Raw genomic sequence first — 24,186 nt, 5'->3', positions numbered from 1 at the left:
AGGTTACCATCAATCAATTTGACACTTGCCGTAGTATATGAACTACTAGTGTACAATTATATTGCAATGACCTAAAACTTTGGGCGAACCAAAATTCACTCTGTCAAGAGTTTTGGCTTAGTAGTTTGCCAGAGTGGGAATGTGTGCAATATGAGTTAAAATCTAATGGATATCTGTCCAATAAAAAGACAAAAAAGATATTTTCTTTCAATCAAACATTGTTTTATTCCATATTTGTGTAATATAAAATGCATTTGATTTATACACATTATAATTGTTTCAGTTATTAATGAGTCAAACATCTATAAGTTTCTTTATGATTCTCATTATAATTCAGCTGATAATTATTTCATTCAAAAGCTAAAACGAGCTTTTTTTCTTTGCTCGTTTGAGCTATTGCTCTCCTGCTCTCTTAGACTTTTTCTGCTGGATTTGGGGTCTGTAGAGCTATCAAACACCTTAAAATGTATATTGTTGATTTTATAAAGCTCTGTCAAGTTTGTCTCTAACTTACTCACCTCAGTTATTTCTTCAGGAGCAATGTTCTTGTTTTCTCCAATAAATCCTCCTGATTTTTGACATTTGTTATTCTGGTCTAAGCAGCAGTATGCAGTCCAGAAATGACTAGGCACATTCACTCTGTTGTTCAGATTCTTTGTACCTGGTGTCACCCCTGTTACTATGTAAACAGAATACCTTTTTGGTAGACATTGGTCGGATAGTGTTTCTGCCATGTTTTTTTCTAGTACCCTCCACTGACCGCTGTTAAAAGAGCGGTTTTGTGGAGCAGCATTAGTGAGAGTGAAGGTGGCGTCAGCACAGCTCTGTGAATTTGCCTGGAAGACTGGTTGCAGGTGACCTCTGTCATACCCAGACTTCTCATAATCTCTATTTAAAGCTTGATGGAGTCCAAGAGCTATAGCCACAGACTCGTCATAATCTCCACTGGGATATGGATGGTATCCAAGAGCATTAGCCACAGACACATTGGATGCCATGTTTGGTGCATTCATATTATTATCAACCAACTGCAATATAAAATAAATTAAAACATGATTTTGAGAGCAGTTCACGTTAGAAGAGAAACAATATCACGGCTAATTAATATGTGACAAAAACTCATCACCACAGTATATGATCAATCTCTGTTTTGTGTCACAAGTATTTATCTGATTCTGTGTTCACTTGTATTGTACATTTGACCTGTTATAGTTTCCTCATGTTTCTTAGAGTAATATTTGACTTACTTGAGGTTCAATGTACCAATTGTTTTTTCTGGTCCAGCTCTTTTTCCCTTCAAACTTGTAGGCTGAGTAAACGGGGATCTTGTTGTTAGTATCATAATATGTGGCATAATGAACAACATTATTAAGAGTTTGGCAGATCTGCTTGTACTGGGATCCAGAAAATCTTGTTGGTGGTTTTCCATTTGCAAAAAATTGACCACACATCTGCTCAAACGACTCTCCCTGCTGCAAAACTCTGGCCGAACCACCAGAGAGAAGAAACAGCACCGGCACATAAAGAAGCAGCGTCATGATGAAGAGAGGATGAGATGATGAAGTACCAAGATCTCTGCAAGAACAACAACCATGTGATACTTTTTAATAACAGCTTATTGTAGTACAGGTATTGTAATATTGAAATAACAAATAAAAAACTTACCTCAAATTTATAGCAGTACAAGTCAAAGATAAAACTATTATCAATGAAGAGACAATGCAAGAAAGTTAGAAACATGATACACTTTCCATGTAAAGATATTAAATGTTTAAATACAGATGTAAAGTGAAAAATACCAAAAACAGCTCTTCAAATACTATAGTACATACGGAGCCAAAGGCAAGGACACACTGGTGTTGCAGTGAACTGGAGTATTTATAACCTCCTGATTTGTCATAAAACATATGAGCAATTTCAAGGAAATGGAGCTCATAATCTCCACCACATATTTCCCTAAATCTACAATACATATTTAAACAAAGTTCCACTCAACAAGCATGTGTTGAATCGAAACAATAACACTTTAAATTAAACAATATCTGACGTTTGTTACTTACACAATATAAAACATATCACCTGACATACATTTTTGCCAGGTGAAAGAATGGCTGACTGGAATGAAAGTCAGCTCACATTGTGGCCATTTTTTAGTCATGCAAGAATAGATCATGCATATCATATTTACTTAAATGAGCAATGAGCAAAGACCAAAGGTGTTTTCTATAACAAGCTGAATTATCTTATAATGTTCTCAGCATTACTTGTCATAATTACATAGCTCTTAAAACTGTAATTTTTACTAGTAACAAATGTATTAGAAAGCTCTTTTGTAATTGTCAATAGCATGGATTTAATTAAAGAGCTCTTTAATCAATTCTTACTAGTACAAATTTAATTATGACGAATAACGCTGGGTGCATTTACAGCTAATTCAGCTTGCCATATAGTTTCCAAGATTATGTCAGGCTAAAAGTTTTCCAGTTTTTTAGATAGCAAGCATAAAAAAATAGTTTGAGCCAAAACAGACCAGACGATTTCCCTGACAACTACTCTACAGCTACCATATTGCATTTCCTTATTACATTTCAACAAATTATTTGTTTCCTTTACTGTATCTGGTGATACTCTGTGGATGCAGTAAAGGTTAAACAACCACACTCACTTAACAGGACACTAAGTAAACTCTTCTTGTTAGTATCATATTTTCTCTCTGGCAGTTTCTTTTGTAATTGTGTCAACATTTGTATTACACTCTAAACAGGATCTCACAACTACTGGGAATTTTTTGAATGCAAACAAATCCATAAAAAGTGTTTAATATTTATCTCTGTTGAGCATCATTACATTTGACGAATTGCAATTTTGAGTGATACAATTGTGAAAATATTTCACAGAAAATATTTTAGTGTAAATAGGCCTACATTTATGTTGCATTAAAATTACAGTGGGGAGTGACCATGTTGCTGAATACCAAATGTGTGCAAATGTGTTGAGATGTATAGTATTCATCTGTCTGACTCACCCCTTCAAAAAAAAAAAAAAAAAGAGAGATAAGAACATGACTATGTAAGAAACGGGATACATAACTGTGCGGCAAGCACAATAATTTCTTTCTCACAAAACAAAACGTCAAGCATAACCCATTAATCCACATGATTTCCGTTTTCTCATTTTGTGTTAGTCACAGTCGCTGTTTTATGGGCTCTAGCATGACCCTCCACTTATTGGCAGAAAGACCAAAAAAACCTCTGTAGGGTGTTTGTAAGGTGGTTGAATTTTTAATAAAAGTAGACCCTGAGAAAGCATACAAAAGGATTGATAGTTTATGTGATTCAGACTAGAAGATTTGATGCCACGGATCTCTTAAACTTTGCCAAATACAGCAACTAGTTTAGCAGCCTGGGAAGCTTTAGTGCTTGTGTTGAGGGCGAGAGGTCTGTGACAAAATCCCAGTAACTTTTTCCCCTCATCACCCCATCATTTACTGTACTTTCTACAATGTTTCTTTCAATAAAAGTGTGAAAAGGCAAAATCATGTCATTTTGAGAAAGCTTATGTAAAAATAAGAAAGTAATAAGAAAGTACCAAAATATAAAGTATTTTTCTCAGAAATATACTTTATGTACTTCTTAGGAATATACATTAAGGTGCAGTGTGCACTTTTTATGAGGCTCTGTTGAAGCATAGTCAAGTGCCTTCCGCGTCACAATTAAGACGCTAAAGGTGCCCCTGGGCGTCATTTTGCGACGCGCTGGGTGCTCCATTCATTACAATGATAAACCTTTGGCGTCATAAACAGACGCATTTAATTATTTGCGTTTATAAAAGCAGACATGATTTTATTAATATTTAAAGGCTACTTTTATATTTTGGAGCAACTAACTCCACTCCTACCCTTAACCTACCCATATCTAAACAATATAAAACACATACCAGGCAAATAAATGTACAGTCACAGGTATTTATTGCAAAAACTGACCAAAGCAGTATAAAAGTATTAACTCATGTTGCATTCCAAGTCTTCTGAAGTCATACGATATCTTCATGTGAAGAACAGAGTCGATCTTGATATCGCTGAAATGATGATCCCGCGAACTCATTCATTTCTCATTCAACGGTGACGCGGAAGGCACTTGACCATGCTTCGGTTTTTGACGCCTTGGGAGTGAGAATGGGTTGTGTTTTAGTGGTGTATAAAGACCTTACATTACACCGTTACCTTAGAATGAGCCATTTCTATCTCCAAACACTGCAGGTCTCCTTACAGTGAAGTCACATAGACAGTAAAAGAAATGGACACAGCGACCCCATTGACGTCAACGGCGAAAGAATGAAGTCAACCTAGGAGCACTCACTTCCTGATGGCTGAGCGAACTGCAGGCTCAGACTGAGCTTGAGGACGTAGATGTGACGTGAGCCTCCTGTCTGACAGCTGTAGGTCTTGTAGATGTGGAAAGTGAAAGCTGAATCGCGTTGTTTAAATATTTTCTCCCGTTGCTTTTGGCTCACTATGGGCTTCTCCTCATTCTTCCCCCTTGACTTTATCAGACTTTATGTCTCCACGTCCCCCCGACTGTCTCATAGACAGTAAAAGATTGCCTGCGAGCGTCTCCTCAGGTCTATACGGTAATTTCTCAACTGTGCGACAGAGTCGCGTTGGTTATGACGCAATCGTTAGCCTATTTTTACAAAAACAGCTTCTGCGGGGCGATAGTGTAAGATACAAGGTAATGGAGCCTTTTATACATTGTCGTGTTTCTTTAGAAATAAACAATGGACAAATGGAGTCTTTAAACGTCTCAGATGTAAAGTTATTCACTGTCAAAGTGACTCAAAAATGAATGGGAGTCAATGGGATGCTAACAGCAGGTGATGGCTTGGTTAGCAATGGCAGCCCCTAGGGGTGGAACGCTTTCCGAGCGCTAGATTACCCCCTTGTGAAGTCACCGTTTTGTGCCGCCATCTTTCTACAGTAGCCCTAAATGGACAAACTGCTCTACAGAACGCTAGCTACTTTCTGCTGTCTCAGACCACAATGTGGCTCGAAAGGAAGCGGTGGGTGGTTGCAATTCACAACCTCATTATAAAATTTACACAGTGCATCTACTTTACTTATACTGACAGAAAAGCCTAAATGTATTTGGCCTGTACTTGTACTCAAATTTACTTCAAATGTAAAAAGTATAAACATTAGTACCTAAATAGGAACATAGTACTTAAAGTACAAAAAATAATAAATAAATAGTAAGCTAAAAGTATGATGAAAAAGTAGGCCGATTTAGTCCCAAGTAATATTGGAAAAAGTATACAACTAGTACATTGTTAGTATACTGACAGGTACAACAAAAGCATAGCCTACTTAAACATTTACTTGAACTTGAAGTATACTTTTTGCAAGGTTATACAATCCAGCAACAGGGCTCTTTCCTGTTAGTATATGTACATCCTTTTTTGATTTCAGATGAAATCATGGCAAATTTTATTTTACACCCGAACAGGTGTTTAAAATTTAAAAAATAAAAAAATGAATGTTTCTAATGGTTCTGCTGTTTTTTTCTGATTTCTGACACTTAAAGGGTTAGTTCACCCAAAAATGAAAATTCTGTCATTAATTACTCACCCTAATGTCGTTCGACACCCGTAAGACTTCATCTTCAGAACACAAATTAAGATATTTTTGTTGAAATCCGATGGCTCAGAAAGGCCTCCATTGGCCAAAATGTAATTTCCTCTTTCAAGACCTACAGTATAAAAGGCACTAAAGACGTCCATCCCACTATTGGTTGTACAATAATTTTATGAAGCGACAAGAATAGTTTTTGTGCGCAAAACTCCCCGAAATAAGGACTTGTATAGCGATGGGGTGATTTCAAAACAAAGATGAATCAGCGTATCGATTCAGGACACAGACGCCATTCCTGCTTTTCCGGCTTTTATCAGCTTTGACAGTGACTCTGGAAGACTTGGAGTTAAGCTTTTCTCTGAGAAAAGAACAAAGAACGGCACTGAAGTCATTTTTAAAAAGGGGAGATGTGTTCGGAGTTTTGCTGAAAGTTAATCTTTCAACGAGCTCCGCTTCACCTTCATTGCTCTGGTTGGTGTAGCGCTATTCTATCGCGTGCAGGGGGAATTTGAAAGACAACCGTTTATCCCGCCCCTCGGATTGAGCCCTGTCAGTGATGAGTTTCCAGACCAAACATCTTGATGTGGGTCTGGCTTGTCAGGCTACACGTCCCGATTCCTTGGTTAAAATAGCAATTCCCTCACAATTTACAAATAGTTGGAAACATTTGGGATATTTTCAAGTACTCAACTGACAAAATATGTAACACTGGCCTAGTGGTTTTTAGATTTATTGGAGAAGTTTTGAGAGAGGAGCAGCTAAAAAAAGTGTAATTCTGTACTTCTCAAAATGGCCACTACTGTAATGGGTGGAGTCTTAATGTAAAACGTTGAATGTGATCAGCATGATGAGAGGAATCAGGTGTACTGAGTTTCATCAAAGTGTTCAAGTTAAAACTGCACCTTTTTGCATTTTGAACTGGTGGTGGCGCTATAGAGTTGACCCTAGAAATCCCAAATTTGGTCAGATTACTACTTATTATGATTACTACAAGTGTGCCAAATTTCATTTTTATAGGGCTGCTATAGACTCCCATTAAGGACGAAGGATTTTAATAAAACTTACTAATACAGTAAGGGCTATAGTACCTTCGGCCCCTAATAAATCCAACAAGGAAATCACAGGAGAATGAAACACAACCACATTAAACTAGGCAATACCAAACAATGAAACTTATGAGGGCTTAAATTCACAGAGGATAATTGACAAGACAAGTTTATTTATAAAGCACATTTCATACACAATGGTAATTAGAAGTGCTTTACATAGAGGAGTTAAAATCATCATAAAATAATCCCAACAGATGCATAAGAAATAACAATAAAAGGAGATCCTGAATTCAGGACACCCCTGTCTGACAGAACAGGTGTAGAGCCAGAGCCGATCCTCCATATACACAAAGTATGCAAGCTGCGTAGGGCCCTGAACCGCCAGGGGCCCCTCTCAAGAATAGCTCAAGAATCAGCTATTTAGGGCTGTGTTTTAGTTTCGGTTTAGATTTTTGCTTCCATTGATTATGACAACAATATGCCACTTTACGTTCCTTTCCTTTAAAGCGATGCGGTGTCACCACATAGCATCCAAATCAGTCGAAATCAATCATGTAACGTCACATGTAAAGTACATTCAAGAATATGTCAAAATATCCTTTTTGGCGACTTAATCAGTTATGTCTTTGGTGAGGAGGATTATTGAACAGGAGAATTATTCTGTTAGCTGGGAAAGTAATTGAAACATGTCAGAGTATTTGGTCTGTGCATTAGGTCTTAAAGTGACCGCAGCTGATAAGCCCGCTTCTCTCTCTGTCATTAAACAACAAAAGAAAACGAGAGAATCATTCACTGCTCTTCCCTGAATAACATCAGTAACTTTAATAAGAATATCTGTTTATTTAATTCATGCAGTGATGACTATATGTCTTATTTTATTATGTTCTTTGCATTTCATTACTTTTTTTCCATTTCTATATAGTAGGCTATTAGGCTAAATTGTTCATTTCATTCATATATTTTTTTCTGTTGTATTTAACTAAGTAAACTAACTAGGCAGGTAAAACAGAAACAAAGCCCAGAGAAAACAAAACCAACACTGACTACACATTACATTTATTATGCAAGGTTTAATTTTTTCGCTATTTGCTGATAGAGGTACTATACGTCTATCAAACACCTCAAAAGATGGGAATTTATAAAGACTGGCCAAATCTGTATTTAAAACGGTCACATTTTTTTCTATTGGAGCAATGTTCTTGTTTTCTCCAATAAATCCTCCTGATTTTTGACATTTGTTATTCTGGTCTAAGCAGCAGTATGCAGTCCAGAAATGACTAGGCACATTCACTCTGTTGTTCAGATTCTTTGTACCTGGTGTCACCCCTGTTACTATGTAAACAGAATACCTTTTTGGTAGACATTGCTCGGATAGTGTATTTGCAATGTTTCTTTCTAGTACCCTCCACTGACCGCTGTTAAAAGAGGGGTTTTGTGGAGCAGCATTAGTGAGAGTGAAGGTGGTGTCAGCACAGTCCTGTGATCCTGCATGGTAAACGGGTGCCAGATGACCTCTGTCATACCCAGACTTCTCATAATCTCCGTTGAGAGCTTGATGGCGTCCACGTAGTTCTTTAGGCACAGACCCCTCGGATGCCATGTGTGGTACATTATTATTATCATCCAGCTGCAATAGTGAATCAATTGAAAACATGAGTTTAAGAAGAGTTCACGTTTTTTGATCATAAAAAAAATGGCGCATTTAAACGTTCTTTACTGTGAAAACTATTTATTCATGCTATAAAATAGCTTGAATGTAATTCTACACCCTTCATTTAGTACATGCAGAATCAGGAATATGCAAATGAGCCCCTGCCTTCATGCAGCTCGGACTACCTATCCAAGTCCAACCAAGTGTGGCACATGTATCTAAGAAAATATGATATATAAAATATTTTATTATTATTATTAAATATACATTTTGATTTATTATTTATTTTACATATTTGACCTTAATTCAATTGTTACGTGCATATTTTGAATGAAGGACTTTTGACATTTTTCTATGGCCTGATTTGCTCATGTAGTGTGGATCAACTGTACAAGAATCCAAACCAAGTGCTATCAAACAAACACTATTAGGGCTTTTCTCAGAAGTAACCTCTTTTCTGAGACAGTTTTTACATTTATTCCTTATATAAAGTCAGTTCTCCTCAAGTTCACACAGATGTGACTTATATGCAAAAATGTCTGTTAAATTTATTATTAAAATAAATCAGTTGATTTGTTATTTGACACCCAACAAACAACATTTTGCAACATTGTCTTTAATTTTACTTTAAAATAAATGTTACTTGGTTTGATATTTAACTATATGCTGGGCTTATTAATAGAAAGGTCATAATATTACTTTAATTTCTGTTATCAGTCCATTTGAAACAACTATGTCCAATATAATATAAACAATACTAAACAATAACAGCATATAATCTTTAATAGAATAGTTTATAGTACTATTTGACTTACTTGAGGTTCAATGTACCAATTGTTTTTTCTTTCGCAGTCCTTTATCCCTTCAAACTTGTAGGCGGAGTACACTGGGATCTTCCTGTCAGTATCATAATATGTGGCATAATAGTACTGATTATTTAGGTTTTGGCAGATCTGCTTGTACTGTGGATCATTAAATTTTGTTGGCGATTTTCCTAATGCAAAAAATCCACCACACTCCTGCTCAAAATCTGACACAACTCTGGCCGAACCACAGGAGAGAAGAAAGAACACCAGCACAAAAAGATGCAGCGTCATGATGAAAAGCGGATGAGATGAGGAATGATCAAGATCTCTGCAAGAACAACAACCACATGTGATTTTTTTAAATAGCTTATATAGTTTAATATTTAAAGAACATATAAACCTTTTCCTAAAATGTACAGCACAAGTCAAAGAGACAATATTGCAAGCATGTATAAGACACATGATGCATATTAAAGTCCAGTCTTAATACACAATAGATAATAAAGTATAAAATGTAAAGCTCTTAAAATACTACAGTACATACCGACACCAAAGGCAAGGATACACTGGTGTTGCAGTGAGATGGGGGGTGTTTCTATCCTCCTCCTCCTGTCTTTTAAAGGGGTCATGCCACTTTTTATTCATATGTTCCTTGAGGTTCACTTATAAGGTTAATAAAGTTTTTTTGCACAAAATAAAAACAAATATATGCGGGAAAACAATGATTTCCAACTGTCATTGTGGCCCTCTGTCTGAAATGATCCGTTTTTTAAGGGACAGCTCCTTTAAGGCTTATCAGTCATACTGCCAAGAGGCTTTCTTCTGTATCGACATATTTTCACCCATACATTAACCTACCCATTAATCTACTTCCTGGAACACACACACACACACACACACACACACACACACACACACACACACACACACACACACACACGCACGCCCGCACACGCGCACACACACACACACACACACACACACACACAAAATGTCCTGCTTGCGCTTTCCCATTTAATGCCATTAAGATTTATATTACAAAAGTGGATGCTAACATGTCATAAAATAATCTGAAGCAACTCGAGCCGTATATTCCAAGTTGCAACGCATTAGATTCCACACAACTGTGGCAGCGGAGTACTAAATTAAGAGACCACTTAACATTGAGTAACCAATGTTATGCCTGGCTCACACTACAGGAGTTTTAGGCTGATTTATGCCCGATTTTCCCCTCTTTTCCCCTGGAAAAAATCTTTTCCAGGACTCGATCAGTTTCGATGTTCAGCGCAGATTATCTGGTAATGTGAGGCGTTCCCACATAAAATCTTGCACCTCCCTATCTGCTCTCACGCAAAACGGGCTCGCCCCAATCATATCAAACATGTTTGATATTTATCGGGATGAGCAAGATTGTAATAATGTCTGTACTGTCACAATAGCCAATAGGAAACAAGTCTACAACGAGACGGGCAATTTCGAATATTCCATTTCGAAGATCCAACCCATTATAACGTTCAGGTTTTGGTTATTTATCTGTTGGCATCAGCTAGAATCCATGATACTATGTATCTGAACAAGATGCCCAGGACCTCCAGCAAAAAAATAGGCCCACAATATTAAAGATCTTGCAGTATTTTACCCTGGGCATGGGGCACTTTTTAAACCTGTTTGCAACCATACCCATCTGGTGGATTTGCTGTCAAAAAAATCTTGTTTTTAGTTTTATCTGAACACAGAAATCCGGTCCCTTTTGATGATCCATTCGCGTCTGACAACTGAATCTGCTGAGAGTCTTTGGCCACTCAAACTTTCCTCCTCACCGTACATTAGGACGATACAGACACACGTCCTCTTCCAGGCAGATTTTTTACATCATTAGTTGATTGGAGCTTCCTAATTATTGCCCTGGTGGTGGAAATCGGGATTTTCAATGCTTTAGCTATTTTCTTAAAGTCACTTTCTATTTTGTAAAGCTCAACAATATTTTGCTGCACATCAGAACTATATTCTTTGGTTTACTCATTGTGATGAATGATTTCGGGAATTTGGCCTTTGTGTTTACTCATTTTGAATAAACACACTCCTGTGTACTCTCGTACTCCTGTGAAACAAGACATAGCTGGACAATTTAGTCAGCCTGATATGCTAAATGTTTTTAACTTTAATGGGAATATACTTGAGAGATATTTTACTCATAAAATATTCTAGGGGTGTCAGTAATTTTGGCCAATTAGTTTTGGAGAAAAACATTTATTTCATAATGTGATTTTTTTCTTCTCCAGACTTTCCATTCTTTTACTTCAATGAAATGTTAGATTATTTATTCATTTGTGAAATAGATCATAAGGATAAACAATGCAGATTTATTTTTACAGCTATCTTCGATCATATTTACCAGGGGTGCCAATAATTCTGCCCCGAACTGTATATGAATTTTTTCAAGGTAAATGTTTGTAATTATGGAACTTTACAATCTTACAATGAAACCAGGATTCAATCTGTGTCAGTTTTGTGGTTTAGCAGTTTGCCACAGTGGAAATGTGCACAGCATGAGTTAAAATCTAATGGATGTCTGTCTGATAAAGAGGCATTTTGTTTCAATAATAATAATAAAACTACATCAATCTTTAATCCATATTAGTGTAATATATGGTGCACTCTATTCATAAACTCTATAATCTTTTCAATTTTTAATTACAGTCAAACATCATTATAATTAAACATTACCGGGGGAAAAAACAATTCGAAGAATTGGATAATTACATGTAAAACACAATGATGCCTTTATCATCTCCATGCATGTAAACAACAAAAACATGACTTTGTGAAAACAGTGACATCATGCAAATGTGTGTTAGATCACATATGCATATTACATTTTTCTGGACAAAGTGATTTCGCCAACTTCTGGCCTTCATGCACAACTTTTTTACTAATTTTCGCAGATCCATGTGAACGGGGATCATTTTGATAACATTGTCGTCTGTTTTTAGTAAATCATTGTTGTGTTAACATAGCCTACTCTTGGACACCAGACAAGGAAACTGAGAGCTTAAATACACAGAGAATGATTGACCGAGACAATACCTGTGTAGAGCTAATTAATAACCATGGAACCTAACTGGGCAGGTAAAACGTTACCAACTCACAGAGAAAACTCAACCAAAACTGACAACACGTTTCATTTATTTTGAAAGCTTCACTTTTTTTTTCTTTGTCTGATAGGGGTACTGTCAGGGCCGGCACGTGCCTGCGGACTAGGCTATAAGTCGGCAGCACATGCATTACAAACTTGTGCTTTCCATGTCCTGATGTTTGTCAAAGTGGTAGGGGAGACCGGGTATAGATGTAACATGGGGAGAATTGTAATACGACAAATTCCACAAATCACAGATAAGATAGGAGTCATATGACAGTTTCAGCTTTCTCTGACTTCCTTTATGATCCCACATGGAGGTTTTCCAGTCTGTGTTGCTTTATCTCCTTAAGCTACAGCAGAAAATCTAATTCTGAGGTAAGAAAGTAAAAAAATATATATATATATATTTTGATTGGTACTTCTTTCGTTGTAGATAATGTTGTATGAGTTATATCAGGTATATGAGTGGTAAGAATGGTGCATTAACCTCCTGCTAATTTCAAAGCACCATGCTAATACAGCTAGCTAAACAATGGGTGACATTGGCGGGGTAGGTTGTAAAGTGTTTTGAAACAACTGAGAACATTTTTGTGATTTTGATAACTCTACATAATGCCTATATTTATGTTAAGTTGCTCTCTCTCTCACTCTCTCATACACACACACACACACACACACACACACACACACACACACGCGTGCGCACATGTCGTGTTTTCATGTTTAATGGGGACTTTCCATAGGCGCAATGGATTTCATACTGGAAAAACTGTACATCCTATCCCCTTACACTGCCCCTGCCCCTAAACCTACCCATCACAGGAAACATTCTGCATTTTTACTTTCTCAAAAAAACTCCTTCTGTGTGATTTATAAGATGTTTTCCTCATGGGGACCTAAAAATGTCCCCACAAGGACAAGGATTTCGGATATTGCCATAACGTAGGGATTACCAGGTGTCGCGCACACGCAGACGCACACGCGCGCACGCACACACACACACACACACACACACACACACACACACACACACACACACACACACACACACACACACACACACACACACAATATTGTTATCACCTCACAAAGTCTGTGATATAGTTGAAGAAATTTAAATTGTTCCCATTTGTAGTAGATAAATGTGGGTACTTTGCCTAAAATTTTTAGACATTAAAAAATTGATTTTTTTAACGTTGCAGAATAAAAATCAAATAAATTTAAACATGCTTCTGTAGCCTATGCTTTTTTTTGGGTGCAATTTTATCAATTACTTTATGAGGTTCAATGTACAATTGTCTTCTGTACTGTCTTAAACCCTTTATACTTTTAGGCTATTTCTTGTTTTAGCAGAAAGACAGGACAAAATTAAGTACATTTCTTGATTAGAGTTCATTTTTAGATAAAAAAAATATACCTACAAATAATCTATTGAAGGGGGAAAAGAACATTATTTAAACATTCATTGAAGTTCTTGTTACAACTTGCGTGCAGGCAAATGTTGAGCTAAAATCTACCATCATTAGGCTTTGTAGTTACCACTTGCTTAATATAATTGTCTTTTATTGCAGTGATACAATAAATTTGTGTAACTGTGCTTTTAACTCATAAACCTTTACTGAGATATATTTATTGTGACAACATCGCCATGTGATAATTCTGATCTCACCCATATTCAATAAATTATTCTACAAATTAGGCAAATATCAGTTGCTGGACTCTGTGTACATAAAATTGAATCACATAACACAGGTCTAACAAACAATAACAACAAATAACAACAATTACTAACAATTAAAAACTAAAGCTAATTGTATCCAGTCAAACACTAACTGTTACTCACCACTCTATCATGCACGTTTTGTTTTTCACCTGTCCTTCTCCTCTATAATTTCCTCCCTTATACCCTTTTAGTGAATGTGCTTTCTCAACCATTTTATTTTAACTCAGCTAAAATAAAAAGCTAACTAAAACCACTCAGCGTCCTGCTTCTCTTTCATGGACGTTCAAGTGCTGTCCAGTTAGCTTAATTAAAAATACAGAACCAACAGTTCTGCTCATAAGTTTACATCCTGTTATAGGCATTATCAGTTTAGGAACCAAGACCAGAAGTGAAAAATGAAGACCAAGAGTCAGTGCGATTAATTAAAAACTGAAGAATAGCTTGCAGTTTCTCAAAATCTGGAATCTGAGGATGCAAAAATAAATAAATAAATAAATATTGAGCAAATCCCCTTTAGATTTTCCAAATGAATTCATTAACAATGCATATTATTAATAATAATAATACATTTTGGATATATTTACAGTACAGGAAATTTACAAAATATCTTCATGAAACATGATCTTTAATTAACATCCTAATAATTTTTAGCATCAAAGAAAAATGTACTAATTTGACCCATACAATGTATTGTTGGCTATTGCCACAAATATACCTGTGTCCGACTTATGACTGGGTTTGTGGTCTAGAGTCACAAATGAAGCACTGTTACTGCACTCCTGACATGTTAGGGGTGTGTGATACGGGGGTGAATTCATTTTTTATTTTTTACACAAAACATCTCTTAACGTTGTATTTTGCAGCATTACTTTGACAAAGCATTGGTCAATCAAAATTTAAATTGCTTATCAAAGTGCAAAACTGCACATTTGCATCATTTCCAACATTTTTGTGTACAGATGATTCCGCATTTCACTGTAATGAGACGGCTTTATAAACCTGTTTTCACAGAAACTGCAGTTCTGTAGTTAGTGAAGTTTAGTGGGAAATTAAAAATGATAATATCAATATATAATGTAATGCCTTTGAGTTACGGAATTATATATATATATATATATATATATATATATATATATATATATATATATATATATATACACACAGCTATGTTATAATTATTCAACGCTGTAGTTTTTAAGTCACTTATGCAAAATTGTGTTAAAACACAATTAAGCCTATGGAAACTCCATAACAAAACTGAATTAGCTTGTGCTGTTAAACATACATTTAACCCATGCGTGTGCTAAAGTGGAGTAGCAAACAGTGTTGCCTTTAAACAACAAGCAAACAGATTACTCCTTTAAAAGTAACTTAGTTACTTTACAGATTACTTGATTTTAAAAGTAACTAAGTAAGATTACAAGTTACTTTATTAGTTACATTCAGCAGTTGCTGACAACACCCCTGCCACCTCAACATAGAAATGAATGACAACCGTTTTTGCCAACACTCACTATTATGGAAGTGCATTTTTAACAGTAACGTCATCAATGTATCTCCTGACATTTTAATTAAAGCTGCTGTGAACCGGTGCTTGCTGAGCCTGAGGGTGTAGCAGGTTAATATTCAGGTGACTGGGAATGAGTGGGTGCTGAAGGACCTGGTGCTGAGGGTGTGTTGGTCAAATCTATGACAGGGAGATGTGTGACTGTTTTATGTAAAATGCCTTTGTTTAAATACATGTTGTAGCCTATGTGTGGCTGCTGCCTTGAGCAGGTCTCTTTTGTAAAATGAAAAATGTATAAATGTCAAATGAAATATAATCACTCTCTGTTTGGCCAATGAAAGGGGGCTGAATCTCTTAATTTTGCTTTCAAAATGCACCACCAGTTATACAAATATTTGTATTTAAGTTTGCCAATGTTCAAACAATGTTGGTATATGTAAATGTGTACTCACTCTGTAAGCTACCTGCGTATTCTTGCTTATTTGTCAGCAAAGGTTTGTAAGCATTTTGCATCATTTGGCAAACTTGATTGCGACCCCTGAAGTTCAGGGATCATACTTTACACATTTCCTTTAGGAAAGACTAAATGTAGTTGTTTAAAGACATATCTTCCCAAAAACGAAAACTCCTCTCCAAATAGAAATGTAGCTCTAAATGGCGCTCTAGCATATTGTGTAATGCTAGTGCATTGTAGTGTAGACTGGTGGCATTGGATAAAAATGACTTGCCAGCTGAGCATGTGCACATCCCTAATGTTGGATGTCAACATTCAGATTTGCATAAGTCGTTCTATTTAAAGCCATGATTGGTTGACTGCCAAATTAAAATATTAAACAGACCTACAAAATAATGTTAACCGGTTACAGATCGTTTCAAATAAGCATTTCTGTTCAAAACTATTACACTTAATGTAATTTTATATTTCTGTTAAAATAGTTTTATTGTTTTCATTCCTTGAAGCATTCCCTGCTTCTCAAAACAGAACTTCGAGGACACTCGATTTGTACAGAGAATTATATTTTTAACACTGATTATACTCCTGACAATGATCATATTCTGTAATGTTTACTCTAAATATGTATACACTAAACTTTGACAATAAAATGTGAAGCCAAAATGTATAATGTGATTTACCATAAACTGGATGTTTGATTAAAAAAAGAAAATGTATGCCTTTAATGTGATGCAAGTTCCACAGCACTTCAGAAAATGTATTAATGTATGCTTCATTTTAAAGGATTGGAGTTCATTTGAATATGCAAAGATGACATGTCAACCTGGTAAAGAGTTTGTTCATAGCAGCTCTTTATTGGAGAATGATGTGATTGTCCACTTAGCTCAATGATCTCTCAAGTCAAAACAAATGCTTTTCCTGGAATCTTCCAGATTGCTATTTGCTTTTCAAAAGGAGATTTCCTATAATGCATCAATTCTTTCTCACAAAATAGCACGGGTCAAAATATACCCAGGTTAATGCACCACATGATTTCCGTTTTCTCCTTTTGTCTGTCTCAGTCACAGTTGCGGTTTCATGGGCTCTTCAGCGACACGGCTTTTGAAAAGTGTGATCTCGTCCAGGTGGCAAAGTGGCATACCTCTGATCACATGGGCCAGGTCCTCGTGCAGTAAAGGGTAAATCACCACACTAAGGGCTGGACGAGATATAGAAAAACTGCAGGGGGAAGAAAACAAACAGGTGAATATTTGATGTACACCAGGTTACCTCCAGAACTGCTATTATACACGTGTTAAATCTTTATTATTAAGGATTCTTTAAACAACTAACCTGTCCAGCAGGGTTTTCTGCAGTGTTTTACATGCCACCAGGGTGCCTCCCATGAACATGTGGCACATGATGACATCAGGGCAGCTCTGCATGAAGGCCGTCACAGCGGCGGGCTGGAAAGTCCCATGTCGAGAAACTAGACAAAGACGCCTCAGCTGGTGACACTGACTGAGCTCTTCAAAAAATGCGGCGTTTGCATTGAAGTAGGGCTGCTCCAGCCTGCAGTTTTACACATATACAGACAGTGAATAAATGCAGGAGTTACAGGGGAAAAAACATTCTGCTAAAAACTATATAACTAATGAATTAATTAATCCTGTATAGTTCTCCTTATAGCCAGGGTCCAAATTAAAACTCACTAAACTCACTAATATACATATAGTTGAGTAAACACAAGCTCAGCGACTGTTTTCTCTTCTACTCCAACTATTTTTTTATTCACACCGAAATAAAATCATGAGAAACAAAATAATGGACAGTGTTATTCTAAGAGATTATAATTGGTAAACATTAGTTCTGGCTACCTGCCGACATTCTAAATTCAGACAACAATAACACCACATACTAATAACTCTTATAAACGTTTAAATCTGAATAAAAACATCTGAATAAGGCTTAAGATACCATAATGTGTCATCAAATGAAATTAATGAAACTTCTACTATCACTGTTCACTAATGCTTGCACCATTTAGCTCAGTACTTATTATAGATCAGGGGTTTTCAAACCATTCCTGGAGCCTCCCCAGCACTGCACATTTTGGATATCTCCCTTATTAGACACACCCAGCTCAGGTCATGGAGTACTAAACTAATCAGCTGATGAGTTAATACAGCTGTGTTAAATAAGACACCCATCCATCATATGCAGTGCCTTTTACTATACAGAAGCCTAACCCTTTAAGAATCTGAAATCAGCTTGGAAAAGTAGTGCAAGTAAACATATCTATTGAGATGCATTTCTTAGGGGGCCGCATATGTTGGACGAGTGTCTTATTTAACACAGCTGTATTAACTCATCAGCTGATTAGTTTAGTAATCCATGACCTGAGCTGGGTGTGCCAATAAAGGAGATATCCAAAATGTGCAGTGCTGGGGAGGCTCCAGGAATGGTTTGAAAACCCCTGTTATAGATCAAAAGACAATTCATATATTTATGATTACTGTGCCACATTCATCTAACTGCATAGTTTGCCCCAAATACACAATGGAAATAGAACTAAACATCAAGGTCATAGGGAACATATTGTACAGAAATAATACAAAATAAAATTTAAACATACAGGATGTACAGCCAAACTGTCAGTATGGTGCTGCCCCCTACTGGTGAGCTGCAGTTGTAATATGAAAGGATTTGTGGCATATCTGTTTGAATGTTTTATTTTCTTTCTGCTATGACAAGTCTACATTCTTTGCTCAATTTTGTACATGGAGTGTATAGTGGCGTGTGCATTCACCTTAAGTCCCTGAGTTGAGTGCAGTAGGAAAGAGCCTCCAGCAGGGCGTGCGTGTAATTCACAGTCTTTAATGATCCGAGATTCGCCAGTGATAACGAATTAAGGTCCTTGCACCCCTTAACCAGATCGATCAATCCTGTTCCCTTCAGAACTCCCGGTAAGTGAGCAAGGGTGAGCTTGCGCAAATATTTCATCCCTCCTAAAGCAGCCAACTCGCCATCTCCGACATTGTAGGACCAGGGGCATGCGACAGGGTCCTTGCGGATGGCCGGCTCATTCCGTGGCATGGCAGAGGAAAAGCCTGAGCCAATCAGCTCCAGCTCCACTAAATTTGGGCAACCTTGAAGCAGTGGCTGAATGCAGAAGCCCCTGTCCTGCCACTCCTCACCCTGACCCCCCATGACCTCTGTCGAGGGTCGATATGTAGGCACGCCGACACGGCTGCTCTTTCTAAGGCCGAGAAGAAGTGACCTTGGTGTGAGGTCTGAGTTTGAGTCCTGAGCGTTAACGGGCGTTGGAGAGGATTGCGCCAAGGCGCACACCGGAAGTGCCAGCGAACACAAGTCAGCAAGACGTCCTAAAGCGCCACACAAGTGTCCATCCTGCCCCGTGGGAAAAGCATGGTGGTAGTGAGTGGCAGACAAATTAAGCTGAACAAGATGCGGGCAACATTCAGTAAGTGCTATGACACTCTCCGTGTCCATCTCCTCCTCACTCTTTCCACAGCTCTCTGCGAGAGGTCCTCGGCCACAGCCACGCAGGTTGAGACTCCGTAGAGGTGTAAGGTCCCGACCCGCACTAAGGAGCACATGTAGAGGGTTAAACCCTGGAGATGAACAGCGTGAGACATTTAGGTAAACGGGGCAGCCGTGTGTTAGGACTCGCCCTAGTATAGCACCATCCAACCATGTACGTGGAAGCTGGAGAGCGCTAACGGTATTTCCCACTGTTGACGCCATGCTCTCCATCAGCGCCGTCATTGCAACCGGCCTTGGTGGTGCGGGGCCTGGCACAGACAGTACCAGTCCTGTAAGACCCTCAGGCACTCTCATACTGAAAACAGCCAAGTAGAGCGCCAACAAAGTACGATTAACTTCACCAGGTGCGAGGCGTGCGGAGAACCAACGCAGGTTTTGATAGTGCGGGACGCTGCTCTGGCCCACCATCAGCTGTGCGCAGCCGCCTGCTTCCCTCCAGCCTTCGCTGGCCTCTAGATAGAGGTGAAGGCGTCGTAGGGCACTGCAGCATGGCACCACCCCATAAGAGGGAGTCAACAGAGTCTGCTTGAGCTCCTGCAGGCGTGCCAAAGCAGACTTACCCTCTGCACTCAGCTGCTGGAGGTCAAACCCCGGCCCCACATCTAATGCCAGCGAGCATAGAGAACGAAGAGAGGTCAGCAGATTCGAAAGCCGAATTGACGTCAAACGGCAGCCTGAAAGGTCCAGTCTGACTAGACCCTTACAGCGAGTGACCTGCTCCACCGTAGAGCCGGCCAACCAGTAGCAGCCACTGAGGTTTAAAGTCTGGATGTCACCGGAGAAATTCTTCAAGAGCTGCTTCACAGCATCATCATTTGCCTGTGAATAAGAAGCAATTCAAAGGGTAAGAATTTCAGACAAATTCAGTTTGTCAACTTTTTAAAACCTGTTAGATATGTTAAATTATCTTAGACGACAGAAATAGATGGCTAACATAGATGAGTTTTAGTTGCAACTGCAAAAATTGTGACCCTGGACCACAAAACCAGTCATAAGTCACACGGGAAAATTTAAGGCAATAGCCAACAATACATTGTATGGTACAGAATTATTGTTATGAAGTAAAGATCATATTCCATAAAGATATTTTGTAAATGACCTACCTAAAATATATATAAAAATATTATTAGTAGTAATATGCATTGCTAAGGACATTGCTTGGACAACTTTAAAGGCGATTTTCTTAATATTTAGATTTTTTTGCACACTCAAGATTGCAGATTTACAAAAGTTAAAGTTATCCTAACAAACCATACATTAATGTAAAGCTTATTAATCCAGCATTCAGATGATGCATAAATCTCAATAAAATAAAATATAAAGAATCAACCCTTCCGATTTTGTGGTCCATGGTCGCAAAAGACTTGTATAATAGTCTTGGTAACCTATGAATGGGTTGAAATTGACATCATTTTCCAAGAAAAGTTCATGAAAGTTTATGTACATTACAAATTTACTTAAAATGCCCCCATGTACATTAGATGAAATCAATTGTAAAATTATATGTGAAAATGTATATTAAGAATATTTTTTTCAATAGTTTAAAAATAAATAAACATTAAATAATAAATTAAATAAATATGCATTTAAATTCACCATGAAATGGAAATTGCAATCATCTTTTCATCCTTATTGTGATGTATATCAGAGTAAATTGACTTCTCAGATGAGAAAAATAAATGGCTGAACTTGATTTTGTCCATCATGAATTGAGTGTATCATTGTCATTTGCTAATTGCAACAATCTCATGTGAGTGACAAGGTTGCTGGACGGAAGAGATTATTGTCCTGAACTAGTATCTTCTCACATGGCATCAGAGAAGATGAAATGTGTTTGTCGGGGATGTGCATTCCATAAAAATAATACATATACATTTAGAAAAACAGAAACAGGCCCAAAAACAGAAAAATCCTTACTGTTGAACCCTCGTCAGGCATCAAAACATTATAATAATGCACTTTATATTAAACAAAATCTCAAAGTGCTACAGAATTTAAAAAAACAAAACAATCAACAACAATAAATAAATAAAACCGAAAAATAAAATAAATTAAACAAGTAGCAAGTCAATTAAAAGCTCTGCTAAAAAGGTGGGTTTTAAGACCACGCTTAAAAGTATCTATAGTCTGTGGAGTCCGCAGGTGGTCAGGGAGAGCATTCCACAGACTGGGGGCTGCAGAGCAGAAGGCCCGATCCCCCATAGTACAGAGATTGGCTGTGGGAGTTTTGAGGCGATACAGCGAAACAGAGCGGAGGTTACGAGTGGCTGTTTGTGTGGTGAGGAGTTCCTTGAGATAGGAGGGAGCAACACCATGGATGCACTGGTGGGTAAGGAGAGAGATCTTGTACTCGATCCTGAACGACACAGGAAGCCAGTGGAGTGATTTTAGAATGGGGGTGATATGGTTGTATTTGCGCACCCTCATGAGGATCCTAGCAGCGCTGTTCTGAATACACTGCAGCCTCTGGAGATTTTTGCTAGGGATGCCAATAAGGAGCGCATTATAGTAGTCCAGCCTGGAGGAGATAAAGGCATGGACAAGCTTCTCCGCATCAGCCAGTGATAGAATGGGACGAAGTTTGGCAATGTTTCTGAGGTGGAAGAAGGAGGTCTTACACAGGTGTTTGATGTGCGCTTCAAAAGTAAGCTGTGATTCCATTCTGACCCCCAGATTCGTGACTGAAGTGGAAAGACGAATGACCTGATCAGAGAAAGCAATGCTGGTGATAACGGACTTCTGGACCTGAAGTGGAGTGCCGACTAGGATAGCTTCAGTTTTGGAGCTGTTTAGCTGCAGAAAGGTAACCTTGTGAATTGTGAATTGTGAACTCACCTTGTGAATTGTGTGTTTAATACACAATTCACAAGGTGGTTTAACAGTTCTGTAACCTCAAATAGAAATAGAATATAGTGTTTTTAGGGGAAATTATGCTCTTAATAATATCTGCCCTAATTAAATCAGTGTGTTTGTCAGAAAGTGTGTTTTTTAGGCTTACCGTGTATTCTTTATGCAGGTGTACGTGGGCTCTTAAGCTCTTGTCCAGACAGAGAGTTTGAAGTTTGCGGCACACTTGACTCACATTGAGCATCAGGTCATGGCTTGGAATGAATCGCAGGATATTCAGTAGAATCTCATCTGAGAAATCTGAGATGGTGACAGAAGTTTGAGAAATGCTATCTGAGCAGCACAGAGCCTGGAGAGCATAAAGAGAAAAAAACAAGCACATTCAGTCATTTAAACAAGCACTAGTTGAGTTTTTATTTTAAACAAGAGGGAGAGTTCATTGTTTGCTAATTGTGACATTTAAGTCCTTCAGGCATAGTTTATTTTTTTATTTTACTTTTAAATATCTCCAATCTTACAATGCAACTGTGGTAACCGCTGTCACGATGTAAAAAATGTCAGAAAGCCTTCATGCCGCTAATTACACATCATTTTTTTTACGCTGGTACGAATTTACGGTATTTAAAAACTATATTACTGTAGTACAGACGTAGTCAATACATTATCATCACATAAACTATGGTCATCATCATGGTGATATTTTCCAAGGCGTTATTTTAGAGATCTGCATGCTTATCTGCCCCCTAAGAAGCCCGCATCTTCGCGTCACAAATAATAAAAAATAAATACATCCTAATCGTTTCAAAACATTGTTGTTGGTTAAGTAAATTAGTCTTTAAAGGCAACAAAATGCAGAAGCTAACTATATTAGCATGAATGATCAGCCCTCTGTTGTAACTTACCGTTTCAAAGTGATTATCCATGCCGCTTTAGGGAAATGTATTTCGATATGTCATTTAATCCACAAAAACAAATTCTTGCCATCTCAATAAATGTATAGTTCAGCAATTGGTTGGCAGTGGCACACGCATAGCGGAAGCACAACCGGAATTATTTGGGAGACGTACATATTTCCGGTACGGAGCAACTAGGAAAAGGGTCCCGGCCGGGTGTGGTCTAATTTGAAACAACGAAAAGACAAATATTTTCTCCGTTTTCAGTCTACAAATCAAATGTAACAATTATAATGTAAAACAGAGCACTTAAACTCTGCTCCTAGGGAGCCAGTGTTTTTTTCCCCAACCTACCTTTGTATTTTTAAGCGATCCTGAAGAGCTTGATTAGCTGCTCTTCGTTAGACAATGTTTGATTTAGGGTTGCTTTAAACTCACCAGGACAGTGGCTCCTCAGAAGCAGGATACAATATCTCCGATGTAAATTACGGGATTGACTAGAAACGAAAAGCCCCTTCAAATGTATACACTCCATGTTGGGTAGCCAGTGAAATAGTAACATGAAAACAAATGAACGTGTAGATGTAATTCATCCCCAATATGAGAAATGAGAAGGCACTCAAACGTAGGGTTCATTGTCCAGACATAACTGTACATTCCTGTCCCCAAATCTGTGCATGCAGAATGAGCCGTGCATGTGGTTTGTCCAAAACATTTATAGAGTATGTTTGTGTCCTAATCATGTGATTGTGGCAACTAAAGTAAACCAAATTTTACTTGAATCCTCTGTAAACAGTTAGGCCTGATATCAAATTGTTAATGTTAAGACCAGATAAGGCTTTAGTTCAATTAGTAAATTAAAGCAACTTTCATAAAGTTTGCATATTGACACTGACAAATTAAGGTGTCAGAGCAGGTTGCAATCAGTTAAATCAGCTCAAACAG

At 37.6% G+C, this 24,186-nt stretch overlaps 3 protein-coding genes across 3 annotated transcripts; all 3 read right to left on the bottom strand.

Annotated features, from left to right (window-relative positions):
* Positions 1 to 353: 353 nt before the first annotated feature.
* On the bottom strand, positions 354 to 1,571 carry LOC137073809 (endonuclease domain-containing 1 protein-like). The gene is given in 2 exon segments (XM_067442512.1): positions 354 to 945; positions 1,186 to 1,571. Coding segments are annotated over 2 exon segments (945 nt in total). The 5' UTR covers positions 1,539 to 1,571.
* Positions 1,572 to 6,838: 5,267 nt separating this feature from the next.
* LOC137074143 (endonuclease domain-containing 1 protein) lies at positions 6,839 to 9,709 on the bottom strand. Its single transcript, XM_067442835.1, has 3 exons — positions 9,677 to 9,709; positions 9,142 to 9,460; positions 6,839 to 8,302 (listed from the first exon to the last, which is right to left on the bottom strand). Exons 2-3 carry the CDS (start codon positions 9,421 to 9,423, stop codon positions 7,664 to 7,666), a joined length of 921 nt encoding a protein of 306 aa, XP_067298936.1. The 5' UTR covers positions 9,424 to 9,460; positions 9,677 to 9,709; the 3' UTR covers positions 6,839 to 7,663.
* A 6,843-nt stretch (positions 9,710 to 16,552) lies between these two features.
* fbxl18 (F-box and leucine-rich repeat protein 18) lies at positions 16,553 to 23,400 on the bottom strand. The gene is made up of 5 exons (XM_067442130.1): positions 23,251 to 23,400; positions 22,500 to 22,697; positions 18,744 to 20,320; positions 17,288 to 17,506; positions 16,553 to 17,173 (listed from the first exon to the last, which is right to left on the bottom strand). The coding sequence occupies exons 1-5, from the start codon at positions 23,269 to 23,271 to the stop codon at positions 17,017 to 17,019; spliced, it is 2,172 nt and encodes a 723-aa protein (XP_067298231.1). The 5' UTR covers positions 23,272 to 23,400; the 3' UTR covers positions 16,553 to 17,016.
* Between the last annotated feature and the right edge of the window lie 786 nt (positions 23,401 to 24,186).

The sequence above is a fragment of the Pseudorasbora parva genome, chromosome 4, assembly GCF_024679245.1.
Source record: "Pseudorasbora parva isolate DD20220531a chromosome 4, ASM2467924v1, whole genome shotgun sequence".
Lineage (NCBI taxonomy): Eukaryota > Metazoa > Chordata > Actinopteri > Cypriniformes > Gobionidae > Pseudorasbora > Pseudorasbora parva.
The sequence above is the reverse complement of the archived record's forward strand: the minus strand, read 5'-3'. Positions and strand labels throughout refer to the sequence as shown.

Bases quoted from the DNA above. Each gene is read 5' to 3' on its own strand.
- LOC137074143 (XM_067442835.1), bottom strand. From the start codon at position 9,423: ATGACGCTGCATCTTTTTGTGCTGGTGTTCTTTCTTCTCTCCTGTGGT. The intron at 8,303-9,141 runs GTAAGTCAAATA...TCACTATTGCAG, and splicing joins ATTGGTACATTGAACCTCAA to CTGGATGATAATAATAATGT.
- fbxl18 (XM_067442130.1), bottom strand. From the start codon at position 23,271: ATGGATAATCACTTTGAAACG. The intron at 20,321-22,499 runs GTAAGCCTAAAA...TCTTATTCACAG, and splicing joins ACCTGCATAAAGAATACACG to GCAAATGATGATGCTGTGAA. The intron at 17,174-17,287 runs GTTAGTTGTTTA...TTCCCCCTGCAG, and splicing joins CAGAAAACCCTGCTGGACAG to TTTTTCTATATCTCGTCCAG.